At 38.9% G+C, this 15,687-nt stretch overlaps 1 protein-coding gene across 10 annotated transcripts in view; it reads left to right on the forward strand.

Moving 5' to 3' along the window:
• Nucleotides 1-15,687, forward strand: part of fxr1 (FMR1 autosomal homolog 1) — a 48,332-nt gene that overhangs the window by 15,637 nt on the left and 17,008 nt on the right. For 5 of the 10 annotated variants that reach the window (XM_057841100.1, XM_057841105.1, XM_057841102.1 and 2 more), the window contains exons 6-10: nt 4,705-4,798; nt 5,001-5,117; nt 5,203-5,373; nt 8,113-8,191; nt 13,695-13,809. In XM_057841100.1, coding sequence (XP_057697083.1) covers nt 4,705-4,798; nt 5,001-5,117; nt 5,203-5,373; nt 8,113-8,191; nt 13,695-13,809 — 576 coding nt within the window. The remainder of the gene's footprint in view (nt 1-4,704; nt 4,799-5,000; nt 5,118-5,202; nt 5,374-8,112; nt 8,192-13,694; nt 13,810-15,687) is intronic. The other 5 variants (XM_057841101.1, XM_057841103.1, XM_057841110.1 and 2 more) reach the window with 1 other exon arrangement.

The following is a 15,687-nucleotide window of genomic DNA, read 5'->3' on the forward strand; positions in this document are numbered from 1 at the left end:
GAGCGGATTTGAGTAGAAGCCTTTAACAAAGCCAAGCATTTTTATACTACTTTATTCTTCTTTAAAAATAATTCGGTGGGACAGTAACATTTTTAAAACTTATCATAATTATTAGATTTGAACTGCTTAAAAAACATATATATATATATATATATTAGGGCTGTCAAACCATTAAATTTTTTAATTGAGTTAATCACAGCTTAAAAATTAATCGTATTTAATCGCAATTCAAACCATCTATAAAATATGCCATATTTTCTGTAAATTATTGTTGGAATGGAAAGACACAAGACAGATATATACATTCAACATACTACTACTAATAATAATACATTTATAGAGCGCTTTTACCGGTGCTCAAAGGCGCTTTACAGTTGAGGGAAAAAATAAATAAAGCACACACAACGTGGGCAGTACAGAAAAATAGAGGAAAGAATTACACATTAAAAGCCAGTTTAAAAAGGTGAGTTTATAACAATTTTTTGAATGTGGGAAGATCAGAACAGGTGCGGATGGTTTTAGGGAGTGCGTTCCAAAGTGAGTGGGCAGCAATGGAGAAGGCTCTGTCCCCCCAAGTACGGTGTGTTATTTGTGGGGGCAGTGCGAGAGTGTTTCCATTAGATGAGCAGAGGTGACGGGAGGGGGTGTGGTGACAGAGAAGGTCCGTGAGGTAAGGAGGAGCCAAGTTATTGAGTGCTTTGTATGTGAGAAGGATGATTTTGAAATGTATCCTGTGTGAGATGGGAAGCCAGTGCAGTTTGTGAAGGACGGGGGTAATGTGATTCCTGTAGGGGGTACGGGTGAGAAGGCGTGCAGCGGAGTTCTGGATATATTGTAGTTTATTGAGGAGTTTGGCTGGAGATCCGAAAAGAATGCTGTTACAATAATCGAGTCTGGAGGTGACGAATGCATGTATGAGGGTTTCTGCAGCAGAGTAGGTGAGGGAGGGGCAGAGGCGGGCTATGTTCTTTAGGTGGAAGAAGGCGGTTCTGGTGATGTGGTTGATGTGCTGATCGAATCTTAGTTTATTGTCGAAAATGATACCTAGGTTGCGGGAGTGTGTTGAGAGAGGGAGGGTGCAGTTGTCGATGGTAAGGGAGAATTGACTGAATACTGCACAGAAGTACTGTATTTTGTTTATTATAACATTCTGTTAAAGCGATCCATGGATAGAAAGACTTGTTGTTCTTAAAAGATAAATGTTAGTACAAGTTATTAGGAGTGGGAACCTCAGGGGACCTCACGATACGATACGATTCGCGATACAAGGCTCACGATAACGATTATATCACGATACAGCGATTATCGATATATTGGTCAGAAATTGGATACATGACATTCTACGATACAACTGTTGAAACACAAAAAAAAAATTAAAAATTCAAAAAATACTGTTTGTCATTTATTAAACAGTGACACCTTTTCTGTGCAACATTGCTGTAAAATATAAATCTACTGCAAATTGTGCCCCTGCACATATAGAGGAAACAAACCACGACCACTGATATCACTTTGAGAGATCATGATGAATGGCACCCTTAATTTTTTAAAAAGTTTTAAATCTTAAAAAAAATAAAATAAAATAAAAAGTGCCATAGGTGTCAGCAGTTGAGCTTGGAGTGGGGCAATGATAAAATTGGTGGGTCTTTTCTTTGTATATGACCTTTGTTGCTTGGTTTGAGGACTTCCGCCATCTGCTTCAGCATTTAAGATGTCAGACTTGCTCAGTCACAGTCTTCCTCACCTTAAAAACAACAAAATAAAACAAAAAATATTAGCTACTTCATACCGTTTGAGTTGAAATCCTGATTTTTTTTTTTTGTGTTGGAAGTATTGAATTAAAAAAAATATGAATTGAATGTATAGAAATTAAAAATAATATCAATAAATAAATAAAAAATAAAATAAAATCAATAATTACCTATTTTTAATATGTAGGCTACATTAATTATCATGCACATCACTTTATATATCTTGGAACCTATTCAAACCATTTTTATAGCTTATTGTATCAAAATGACAGTAATAACAGTTTGTGTAGTAAACTAGATGGAAAGTGGTTCTGAAATAATATCAAATAAATCGGTAAATTCATGTGGGCTTGTTCGATATTCATTTTCATCCAGTTTAGGGTCCTGGTTTATTTTATATCATTCAACATCAAATGTCATCAAAATAATACATGTAAATTAAAAAGTCAATTACATTGCAAAACTTTCTTACCACAAGTGATGAAAGCGAAGCTCACGAACTCCGGTCTCCACTACGTCACCAGCTGCCAGTGAAACTTATTTTTCTTAGACAATTCTTGCATACAGCAAAGGCCTTGTTCACCTTACTTCCTTTCTTGTTGGTGTAAAATCTAAAAATGTCCCCATGTGTGATTTGTAGCAATATTTTTCTAATTTTTTCCTCCCCCTTCTCACGGGGCTTTTTTATTTTTTCAACCCCCTTGGAGCTGCCTCTCTTCTTCTCTAGACAACTTGTGCGCACTTTACCCTCACCGCCACTCCCGAGCGCCCCTAGTGGACCGCCAAGGAATTGCTCAACAAACATTGAGCAGTTTACAGCATCCATACTCCATTGTATGGCCAATATGTTAAATAAAAGTATCGATACTTGGCGGGAGCATATCGATAACCCATCGGGTTGCAAAATATCGCGAGATATCGCTGTATCGAGATATTGTCACACTCTTACAAGTTATAGAAATTTTATATTAAAGCCCCTCTTAATGTTTTCATTTTATTAAAATGTGTAAAATTTTCAATAAAAAAAAAAAAAACTAGTAGCTCGCCATTGTTGATGTCAATAATTACAAAATCAGTCTCACCCAAGGGCCAGAAGAGGGCGACAAAACACAAAAAAACACATGTAACAAGTGGTGATGTCACTGTGCTGTCATTTCAAACTGTTTGAGGGGGGCATGTGCGTTAATTGCGTCAAATATTTTAATGTGATTAATTTGAAAAATTAATTACCGCCCGTTAACGCGATAATTTTGACAGCACTAATATACACTCACCGGCCACTTTATAAGGTACATCATGCTAGTAACGGGTTGGACCCCCTTTTGCCTTCAGAACTGCCTCAATTCTTCATGGCATAGATTCAACAAGGTGCTGGAAGCATTCCTCAAGAGAGTTTGGTCCATATTGACATGATGGCATCACACGGTGCAGATTTGTCTGCTGTACATCAATGATGCGAATCTCTCGTTCCAACACATCCCAAAGATGCTCTATTGGATTGAGATCTGGTGACTGTGGAGGCCATTTGAGTACAGTGACCTCATTGTCATGTTCAAGAAACCAGTCTGAGATGATTCCAGCTTTATGACATGGCGCATTATCCTGCTGAAAGTAGCCATCAGAAGTTTGGTACATTGTGGTCATAAAGGGATGGACATGGTCAGGAACAATACTCGGGTAGGCTGTGGCATTCCAACGATGCTCAATTGGTACCAAGGGGCCCAAAGAGTGCCAAGAAAATATTCCCCACACCATTACACCACAACCACCACCAGCCTGAACCTTGATACAAGGCAGGATGGATCCATGCTTTCATGTTGTTGACGCCAAAGTCTGACCCTACCATCCGAATGTCGCAGCAGAAATCGAGACTCATCAGACCAGGCAACGTTTTTCCAATCTTGTCCAATTTCGATGAGCTTGTGCAAATTGTAGCCTCAGTTTCCTGTTCTTAGCTGAAAGGAGAGGCACCCGGCGTGGTCTTCTGCTGCTGTAGCCCATCTGCCTCAAAGTTCGACGTACTGTGCGTTCAGAGATGCTCTTCTGCCTACCTTGGTTGTAACAGGTGGTTTTTTGAGTCACTATTGCCTTTCTATCAGCTCGAACCAGTCTGGCCATTCTCCTCTGACCTCTGGAATCAACAAGGCATTTCTGCCCACAGAACTGCCGCTCGCTGGATATTTTTTCTTTTTCGGACCATTCTCTGTAAACCCTAGCGATGGTTGTGCGTGAAAATCCCAGTAGATCAGCAGTTTCTGAAATACTCAGACCAGCCCTTCTGGCACCAACAACCATGCCACGTTCAAAGTCACTCAAATCACCTTTCTTCCCCATACTGATGCTCTGTTTGAACTGCAGGAGATTGTCTTAAACCATGTCTACATGCCTAAATGCACTGAGTTGCCGCCATGTGATTGGCTGATTAGAAATTAAGTGTTAATGAGCAGTTGGACAGGTGTACCTAGTAAAGTGAGTGTATATATGGCGGAAAACTCGGGTGACTTGAAGTTCCGCTCCGAGACCCCCAATTTGGCCAACTTTCAAAATTGTCCAATATGCATGTGCGATACATCATTGGAAAGCTTAAAATCTCAATTTTCTGGGGGAAGAAAAAATTTGAACAGGAGGGCATTTTAAAGAAAAAAAAATTTTAAACAGCAAAACCCTAAGTGGAGGCGAGAGCAGAATTAAAGACGCCACTATTTTAACGAGATATCATCGCGTACTTACCCTGTTACCTTGTTTCGATTCAAAAACTCCATGTAGCATGTCTCACCGGATGTCAAGACACAGCTGTGAATGGTCACAGCCGGATTTTTGGGGGATTTTATGGGTGAAACATGGTGATATAGTGAGGGTCGCGATGCAGAAATCGCAGACAACAAGGAGTGATCGAGATTTGAAAACTTGAAAATGAGAGGATATAATAATAATAATATTTAATACTTTGCAGGTGTCAGACTGATAATGCCCATAAAGACTTCAAGAAAGCTGTGGGAGCCTGTCAAGTGTCATACTGTCCTGAGACCAGCAAGCTGATCATTTTGGTAATTATATTTCCTATGCTGCAGCTGTCTCATACTGTATTACAAATGTCTTAATTATACAGTGTATCTGCTATTCCATTCATATGTTAAATGAAATCCTCTTTAATATATATATATATATACAGTATATTAACAGGTCTTTCCTACTATCCCTTAAGAACACTGCCTAGGTTGATAATGTGTAATGTGTTTGTAATTTTAGTCCACCAATGAGTCAACAGTTAAGCGTGTGTCTTTGCTGAGTGACATGCACCTCCGCAGCCTCAGAACCAAACTTATGCTCATGTCCCGCAACCAGGAAGCTACAAAACACCTTGAGGTCAGTTGGCTTCCAGTGTTAACTCGTTGCTTATCGTGTGAGATGGATTTGTACCCTACAGTTAACTTTACTCATGTTTGTTTAGAACTCTAGACATCTGGTATCATCCTTCCAAGAAGAGTTTACGGTGAGGACAGATTTAATGGGGCTGGCAATTGGCAGTCATGGCAGTAACATTCAGCAAGCAAGGAAAGTTGCAGGTGTCACCGCCATTGATTTGGATGAGGAGACTGGCACCTTCAGAATTTATGGAGAGGTATTGTTCTTTTTACAAAAATGTTGAATAGGGATTTACATGATATGCCATTTATCCATCCATCCTTCACAGAATTATCTTTATGGTCACACACAAGCGTTAGCATTTCCCAGCTGATTTATGGCAAGAACAGACATCTACAATTGTCTATTTCACAGTGCAGATCTCTTTTCATCATGTCTTCAAGGTTGACTTGTACTTTCGAATACCAAGCGTGCATTGATCAGCCTTCCACTCAACCAAGTTTGCTTATTGGTGTAAAATTGCCCTCCACACAATTGGTTAAACGTGATCTGACACAATTTTTACTGCTGAACACACCAAGATAACACTCTACGCTTGTGATTAATATATGTAACATGGCTTATGCGGTCATTAAAAAGCAATAAAAGCCATTAAATGGATTTCGTCTTAATTTCAGGCCTTAAGAAGTATTAAAAATCATTAAAAACTGTGTAAACTTGACTGTTACTTAAGAGTTGTCCAATAAAATCACTTTAAAACTGTATCAGATGATATCTACATCGGCTTTTCATTATTGGTTTTGGGACGATATGCATGTTGCCTTCAAAGTGAATGTAGAAGCCTTCTACATTTGTTGACGTACTACCGCTAGTGTGTAACAAGCTAAACGAGGATTGATAGATTTAAGCCTTTGATCGTAGAGCTACCAAGCTTCTCTGGCAAGATCAAAGCTACCAACCAGTCAATCATGGTTAACTTTAATTAGCAAACTCTAGTGCACTGCTGACCAAGCTATGTCTACACCTAGCAAGGTTTTTTTTTTCTTTCTTAAAACCGTGGATCCAGCCCTAATACGTCTGGAAAAAATAATTACGTCTACTCAAACACGTTTGTAGAAGGAAAAAAAAAAAAGCTTCCACAGCCAACCGCATTCATTCGTTTTTAAATGCATTCATAACAATGTTTGAAAAATAATTGTCCGTAATACTAGCATCCTTCTCATGTGTTCTTCACAATGAAGCGCTGCAAAAGTTTGTAAATAAATGGAAGCAAAAAGCATCGTGTCTAATAATTAGATCAAAACCCACTGTGACGGTATCCATGTTTACTCCAAATGTAAACATTGGTCTCATATGTGACGTAGAATAAAGTTTGTCGCAGTCAGTGACGTTTCGACTGTTAGATCTTCTGTTATCAGTGTCCACACAATGGCGACACAAGTGCAGAATTACCATATCTTCACTTTGGACTGAGTTTTTAAAGAACCCTCGTTTTCCATGCCTGAAATGTCCGTGTGGATGATAGGCCAAACCGTGGAAAAAGTTCCTTTTTGCAAAATACCCTGCTACATGTAGACATGGCCCAAGAAAAAAAGCAGGAGGGAGAGTTAGAGACTGTACGAGCATGAAGCAGAAGAACTTATATTTTTGAATTAAAAATGCGACCCTTTTCACCTGATTCCGATCCTCTGAAAAATGGCGCGATCGGCCTGATTTACAATCACATGATGGGATCAGGACATCCCTATAAATTATTAAAAATAATGAATTATAAACCCATTACATAACTCATTCACTGTACTGAAGCTGTGTGCCTTTGTTGAGCCAGAACCACTTTGTGAGCGATATGCGTCATGGCAGTGCCTTATTGGCACTTTGCACTTGATCCAAAAAAACTGAAAATGTTTGCACGATTTTGATTTCAACAATAAATAAAGTGGTACAATTTTAAGCACTTTTTCCATAATGTCAGTTCCCTTGTTTTTCACAGAATGTTTATTGGGAATCCTTGAAGTTGTTACATTCATCATTGTTAAAGTATCCAGTAGGGCATCACAATACAATTAGCAATACTATGTTAAGTCCACGACCGCATATATCCGTATCGGTTTGATTTTTAGTGTTGGATGATATTGGTTATCGGTTTAAAAAGTCATTATCGAACAACTCTACTTAAAATTTGCGTGTGTGTGTGTGTGTGTGTGTGTGTGTGTGTGTGTGTGTGTGTGTGTGTGTGTGTGTGTGTGTGTGTGTGTGTGTGTGTGTGTGTGTGTGAAACTATGCAGTTGGACATTGGCATTAAATTTGTTTAATGTGGCATTAAAAAGCATTGATTGAGATTTGCTGCTGAAGAGTGCATTTATTTATTTATTTTTTATATCCTTGTTTGGTGGTAAAATTGTTTTGGTGATTTGGAAAAATTGAAGGGTATAACCGTGTAAATAATGCAAAAAAAAAAAAAAAAAAAAGAAAAAATTAAATGGAAAATAAGGGAAGGGGCAAATATTTTCACAATCCACTTCCATAGCACCTTCTAATCCCTTCAGTATGTCGGGCCGACTCCTAAAGAGAGATGTCTAGCTTGTTATCTCGTGTGACCTCAACTGGCTCTAAATGCTGAGGTGAGAAGTAGCGGCTGTAATCTTTGCCTTCTGCACATCCGAGCTTCCCACCATTCTTATCTATTAAGCAAAGGCCAGCCACCCTGTTAAGGAAACTTTCGGTTAGCCCTCAAGACTCGCAGCCATTTTTCCTTTTCCAAAATCACTCAATTTGCTGCGGTATTTATAAGGATTCCAAATATATTTTCCTTCCAAAACGAGGTACAAAATGAAATACGAGCACCCCCCCACCCCCCGCATTACACCATACTTGCATACTGTATGAGGATAAGGAGTCCTAACTTTATAATTATCCTTCATTGTTTGTGCAGTATGTATTATTCTCCTTTGAAGCAGAGTTTTATTTTATTTAAGCTCTCCGTTTCTTGTTTCAGACAGCAGAAGCAGTGAAGAAGGCAAGAAACTTCCTAGAGTTTCTGGAGGATTCTGTCCAGGTACCAAGAAACCTAGTTGGTATGTACACATCTTTGTAAATGTGTATTCAACTGCTTTTTGTATATGCGTCTTTAATACTTTTGACTAACAAATTTAGTTCAAACCCTCCTATTGTCCACGGACAAATATGGAGGGATCGATACAATACGTGCCGTGAATTGAGTATCACTGGGAGATGTCCAATCGATTGGAAGTTTATTCATTTGCTGCAATCACTCCCACGTCAAACGGATTGGACATCTATGGGCCGTCAATGGAAGCCAACGACTTCATTTTGGGGCATCAGGTCCTTTTCTGTTGATTTTCTGTCACTTATACAGTGGGGCAAAAAAAATGCCCTCCTGTTCAAAATTTTTCTTCCCCCGGAAAATTGAGATTTTGAGCTTTCCAATGATGTATCACACATGCATATAGGACAATTTTGGTCAAATTGGGGGTCTCAGAGTGGAACTTCAAATCACCTGAGTGTTTTCCGCCATATATATGTGTATGTATGTATATATATATGAATATATATATATATACATACACACACACCCACACACACACAGTGGGGCAAATAAGTATTTAGTCAACCACCAATTGTGCAAATTCTTCTACTTGAAAAGATTAGAAAGGCCTGTAATTGTCAACATGGGTAAACCTCAACCTGAGAGACAGAATGTGGAAAAAAAAAACAGAAAATCACATTGTTTGATTTTTAAAGGATTTATTTCCAAATTGGAGTAGAAAATAAGTGTTTGGTCACCTACAAACAAGATTTCTGGCTGTCAAAGAGTTCTAACTTCTTCTAACGAGGCTCCACTCGTTACCTGTATTAATGGCACCTGATTTAACTCATTATCGGTATAAAAGACACCTGTCCACAACTTCAGTCAGTCACCCTCCACTATGGCCAAGACCAAAGTGCTGTCGAAGGACACCAGAGACAAAATTGTAGACCTGCACCAGGCTGGGAAGACTGAATCTGCAATAGGTAAAGGCTTGGTGAAAAGAAATCAACTGTGGGAGCAATTATTAGAAAATGGAAGACGTACAAGACCACTGATAATCTCCCTCGATCTGGGGCTCCATGCAAGATCTCACCCCGTGGCGTCAAAATGATAACAAGAACGGTGAGCAAAAATCCCAGAACCACACGGGGGGATCTAGTGAATGACCTTCAGAGAGCTGGGACCACAGTAACAAAGGCTACTATCAGTAACACAATGCGCCGCCAGGGACTCAAATCCTGCATTGCCAGATGTGTCCCCATGCTAAAGAAAGTACACGTCCAGGCCCGTCTGCGGTTCGCTAGAGAGCATTTGGATGATCCAGAAGAGGACTGAGAGAATGTGTTATGGTCAGATATAACCAAAATAGAACTTTTTGGTAGAAATACAGGTTCTCGTTTTTAGAGGAGAAAGAATACTGAATTGCATCCGAAGAACACCATACCCACTGTGAAGCATGGGGGTGGAAACTTCATGCTTTGGGGCTATTTTTCTGCAAAGGCACCAGGACGACTGATCTGTTAAAGGAAAGAATGAATGGGGCCATGTATCGAGAGATTTTGAGTGAAAATCTCCTTTCATCAGCAAGGTCATTGAAGATGAGACGTGGCTGGGTCTTTCAGCATGACAATGATCCCAAACACACAGCCAGGGCAACAAAGGAGTAGCTTTGTAAGAAGCATTTCAAGGTCCTGGAGTGGCCTAGCCAGTCTCCAGATCTTAACAATAGAAAATTTGTGGAGGGAGTTGACAGTCCGTGTTGCCCAGCCCAGCAACAGCCCCCCCCAAAAATCACTGCTCTAGAGGTGATCTGCATGGAGGAATGGGCCAAAATACCAGCAACAGTGTGTGAAAAGCTTGTGAAGAGTTACAGAAAATGTTTGGTGTCCGTTATTGCCAACAAAGGGTACATATTATTACATATTGACTAAACACTTATATTTCACCATTGATTTGCAAATTTTAGAGAAATCAAACAATGTGATTTTGTTGTTTTTTTCCCCACATTCTGTCTCTCATGGTTGAGGTTTACCCATGTTGACAATTACAGGCCTCGCTAATATTTTCAAGTGTGACAACTTGCACAATTAGAGGTTGACTAAATACTTATTTGCCCAACTGTATATATAATATCTAGCTTGATAGCTAGATATCACCGGGATACTGAACAGGAAGTGACCTTTAAACGCCTTAAAATGAAAATAAAGTGTTACCCCTGAAAAAGCAGAACTGGCTGTGAATGCAAATAACGATAATTTTCATAATCGGTTAATCGGACGATTAATTAAAACGATTAATTGTACAAATGTCAACTTTTTTGCAGTTATCTTCACAATTTAACTTGAAGTTGTTTAGGCATGTTGTAAGTAACAAGACAAACATGAATGACTATTGCTTTCAAAAATATTTATTTCCTGACTTAACTGTAGTCTACAACTGTACTGTTTTAAGTACATAAAACTTGTTAGTTTTAATAAAGGTTCTGTACTGTGGCCGAGAGGTGTTATGCAAAATGCAAAGTCCATACACTTTGCAAAAAGAAAAAAACGACAACCCCAATTTTAAACGCTTTGCAAAACAAAAAAGAATGAATGCAAACTGCCACAACACAATCCCAATGGCGTACCGCAAGCAACACGTCACTTCCGCTCATTAATATTCATGACATTAGCTACTGTTGCTAAGTAGGGACAAGCCACCGTTTGTCCCTAATAGGAAATGAATGGAAATCGTGTACGAAGGAGATGTTTACAGAGCTAAACCTACCAGTTCTCTCCGAAAATGATGTGCCTGGTGCCAAATTGACTGGCAAAGATGTGGAAGAACATAAAAATGTTCAGTTAAAGAGATGGCTTTAGTGTCGAAGGCTGAAAAAGACAAAAAAAACGAGCCGACCTAAGCATAGCTTTAGTTTTTTTATCGACGCGACTGACTATGACATTCTCCTGTTTCAACATAGCCTTTGCTTTTTTATCGACGCGACTGACAATGACATTCTCCTGTTTCAACAAGCTATCCTTTACCATCAGCCCTGTCTTTTATATCCTCTGGTTGTCCTACGTCTCTTACCGTTCTTGGGGGTAATTTAGTTAGCTTTGTGTAGCGATCGCAAATGCTACTCAGTGACAGCCAACGAACAATTTTAATTTTTTCATTGATAACACATCTTAATCCTGTAATTTATTTACACTTCCCCCTTACTAAAGTTGTTTTTATATATATATATAACAGAAATGGTAACAGTGGCAGTCAGATACCATTGTAATTCTTTTCAGGTCATTCATTGTCAGACAGAGGCAGTACGGCACAACGTTACGCTAAAAAAATAATTTAAAAATATAAAAATGGCTTACCTCTTTGTCCTCTGAAAGACCATGCCAACCCAACATTATGTTTACTGCATATGAAACGTGAATGGATTTGACGAGCTGGTGTTAAAGTCCGCGCAAGTTGATTCGGTCTTCACATTTTTTCCTTCCTAGTTTTTGGTTTCCGGAAACGTATGAAGAAAACATCCTTCATGTGTCGTCATGTCTAGTCGTTTCTACAAGTTCCAAAAAAGCAATGCGTGATCGGCATGTTCGTTTTTGAAAGATTACCGGAGAAAAGTAGCACTAATTACGTTGAGTCTATGCGAGGGCGGGTCTATAATGTCCCACTTCGGCTTTACTTCCGCTTTACGATGCGATGTCACGGTCTAAAAATAGCCTGTGTGCGTAACGCCATTGCAAAAGCATGATTTCAAATTGCCACAGGGCGAACCCCAAATTGCCACAGGGCGAACCCCAAATTGCCACAGGGCGAATGCAAGAAGCCCTGGAAGTAGACTACATTTTACGGAAGTAGACATGAGGACTACAACTCCCGCCCACCGCAACTTATCATTTCCACACACATAAATAGCTGGAAAACATAAGTTACAGAATTCGCTCACACATTTACACTTTGAATATTGCTATATGTGCTTGGTGACCATCTCTTAAGTACCTGCGCGATTTGGTACACTCCATTGCTGCGGGAGCTAGGCTAAGCCTTAGCCTAGCTGCGGCCAGTTTAATTAAAGAAACCTATAACCTATATTACCTATAAAATAATTGTAAATATCTATAAAACGACAGCAGCACAAACAATTGACATCATTTTAAAATAAATTTGCGTCTGGGGGGGGGGGGGGGGTGTAACTTTGTGACAATCCGTAGAGATGTACGTCGGTGGAAATGATTAGTTGTGGTTACACGATAGCAGGAGGAGGGTGGGAGTTGTAGTTCTCATGTCTACTTCCGTGAAATGTAGTCTACTTCCGGGTCTTCCTCTTGGGCTTCTTGCTGTTTTGATGTTGTTTGTTGTTGCGGTCGTGTTTTGGCTATTTGCATTCGCGCTGTGGCAATTGGGGTTCGTGCTTTTGCCAATTTGCAATTGTGCTTTTGGAATTGGGGATCTTGTTGTGGAAGTTCACATTTGTGCTTTTTTCTTTTGCAAAGTGTTTGAAATTGGGGTTCGTGTTTTTCTTTTTGCAAAGCGTTTGAACTTTGCATTTCGCCTGAAACCTTCGGCTACCGTAGTTCTGAGTATAAAACATAAAAAGAATTTGTTAGCACCCAAATCAGACACAAGTCCTGTTCATTCAGATTAAAAAAGTGCTAATTTACATGTTTTTCATGTAGGCAAAGTACTGATATAAATTGTGAATGACTGATTTATTTTCTTTAAACAAACTAAACAACAAAATCGAATAAGGAACAGGCAGGGTGTAACAATTCAGTTTTCGTCACCCAACAGTTGTTCATAAATACAATCCAATTTTAAATCCCTTGTGTGACAATTTACAGTTTGAATGAAGTTTGTGTTGAAAGGAGAGACTAAGCTGTTATATGAATGGGTTTATGTGTGTGGTTTCTTAAAAAAAGAAATGAGACAACTTGTCTAACAACTCAACTGCTAATATGCTTCACCAAAACACAATACAAATGGGCACTTAAGACACTGATTAGCATAATCGCTAACTAGCTTAGTGCTCCATGCTAAGTAGTAACTCCTCATCAAGAAAAAGAAAACAATCCAATTGGCTTTATTTACTCACCTCTGACGGGGGCACAAGACAATCTAAAACTCTGAACACGTTGTGAATATTGATTCAGTAAATCAACCTGAATGTAGCAGTGAACTCTCTTCCACTAATCACTGGCGCACGTGCAGCCTCACATACAAGGACCCAAATGGGACTGCAGATAGCTGCCGGCCAAAAATTGATAATCAAAATTGTTGGTAACAAATTTATTAATCGATTTTTACCGATTAAATCCATTAGTAGTTGCAGCCTTAACATCACCACACATCCAATCCACTTAAACTGGAACGTTTGTTCATGTACCCCTCCCAGTCAAAATGAAATGGATGTCTAACACCGTCAATGGCAGCGAATGAGTTGACGCAGACACTGTCCTAGTCGATGCACTACTTAAATGGCAACCTGCCACTCATATATTGTAATACAGACATGTGTAATTGTTTTTATGCTTTGTCTTTAGGTAAAGTCATTGGCAAGAATGGAAAGGTCATTCAGGAGATTGTGGACAAGTCTGGAGTGGTGAGGGTCAGAATAGAAGGAGACAATGACAACAAGCAACCCCGACAAGAAGTGAGCTGCTTTAAGCTAACCATATAAATAGGCCTGGGCAATAGATTTTATGATTTCATTTTTTCTCCAGATTCAAAAAATATTTCAAATGGTTGTGGTTAGAGCAGGGCGGTAAACCGAAAATTTACCGTCACCGAAATTCTTAACGATGACCGACGTAATTTTGACCATGTCGGTAAATTCGGTAAATTAATAAAACAAGAAAATAGTCTTTTCATCCCGCTTTGATTCTGTGTTGTTCGTCTATGTTCATTCCCCTTTAAGAAAGCAGTGAATGTGCTTACGTAGGGAGTCACGTGATCATCAGGAAGCCAATCAAACAAAAGCCCGGTAAGCTAACGCTAGCAGCTAACGCTACAAGCAAAACGTGATGGAGTGTGGCTTAAGGGAGGTTCACCAAACTTTCAACCGACATTTAGTAGACTCTTGGTGGCATCCAGACGGGCTTTCACCCGCTGTCCTTCTTTGTTCTCACGATTTCCGGAGATGGTGCTTTCAGTGCTTTCTACTGGTAGCCAGGCTAACGCTAGCTAGCGGCTAACGCTACAAATGAACGTTATGGAGTCGGATAGAGGCTCTAACCTTGTCGAAACGGCTGAACTTAATGAGTGGATTGGGCACGGACTGCATCTAACAATTACTATGTGGCGTTATTTTGTATCTGTCTGTGTGTGTGATTCCTCTGATAGCTTTTGTGATGGTAAAGAATTCTGCATAAAGTACAATCCAACGGCGAAACTTATAATGACCGAGAAATGGCCCCAGCTATTTTTATTGTGCGTGCATTTATGAAAAAATGCACTGGGGGGGGGGGGCCCTTAAACCATAAAGTAAACACTTGTATTTAATAATTATATCACAGCAGCCATTAACAATAAGTTGTCTTTTTGAAGTGTACTGTTCAAGCTGCAAGTCATTTGTGTTACAATTACATGTTTGCACAGGCATATTGATTTTGACAGTGTACATTGTTCAAGTCATACACGCTGTTATAAATGTTCATACTTGAATTCTTATTGCTTACAATACATTTTTATTAGGGCTGTCAAACGATTAAAATTTTTAATCGAGTTAATTACAGCTTAAAAATTAATTAATCGTAATTAATCGCAATTCAAACCATCTATATAATATGCCATATTTTTCTCTAAATTATTGTTGGAATGGAAAGATAAGACGCAAGATGGATATATATTTTCAACATGCGGTACATAAGGACTGTATTTGTTTATTATAACAATAAATCAGTTCTAAATCAGCTATAGAAATTTTATATTAAAACCCCTCTTAATGTTTTCGTTTTAATAAAATTTGTTAAATTTTCAATCAAAAAATAAACTAGTAGCCCGCCATTGTTGATGGCAATAATTACTTACACTATAAAATCAGTCGCACCCAAACGCCAGCAGAGGGCAGCAAAACTCCGCAAAACACAATTAACAGGTGGGCCTTTCACTCTAGTGACATTTAAATATGTCTGAGCTGGGCAAGTGCGTTAATTGCGTCAAATATTTTAACGTGATTAAAAAATTAATTAACGCCAGTTAACGCGATAATTTTGACAGCCCTAATTTTTATAAATTTAATGTTTAGACTGCATGTACAATTGTTAAATACAGTATATCAAATTGAATGCTGGTAAATAAATCAACAAGAAATAGTTAATCTGTATTTCATGCATTGATTCAGATTTTCAAATTATATAACAGTCCGCTTGGGCGAATTTATCGTCATTTATCGTTATCGAGATAAATCTGCTCAATTTATCGTGATACATGTTTAAGGCCATATCGCCCAGCCCTAGTTGTGGTTGTTGTTTTTGGCAAAAAGGAAATCCAGAAACTAGTTATTCAATAGATTGTCCTATGAAAAAGTTCTTTGTG

This window comes from Corythoichthys intestinalis, chromosome 7, assembly GCF_030265065.1.
Source record: "Corythoichthys intestinalis isolate RoL2023-P3 chromosome 7, ASM3026506v1, whole genome shotgun sequence".
Taxonomy (NCBI): domain Eukaryota; kingdom Metazoa; phylum Chordata; class Actinopteri; order Syngnathiformes; family Syngnathidae; genus Corythoichthys; species Corythoichthys intestinalis.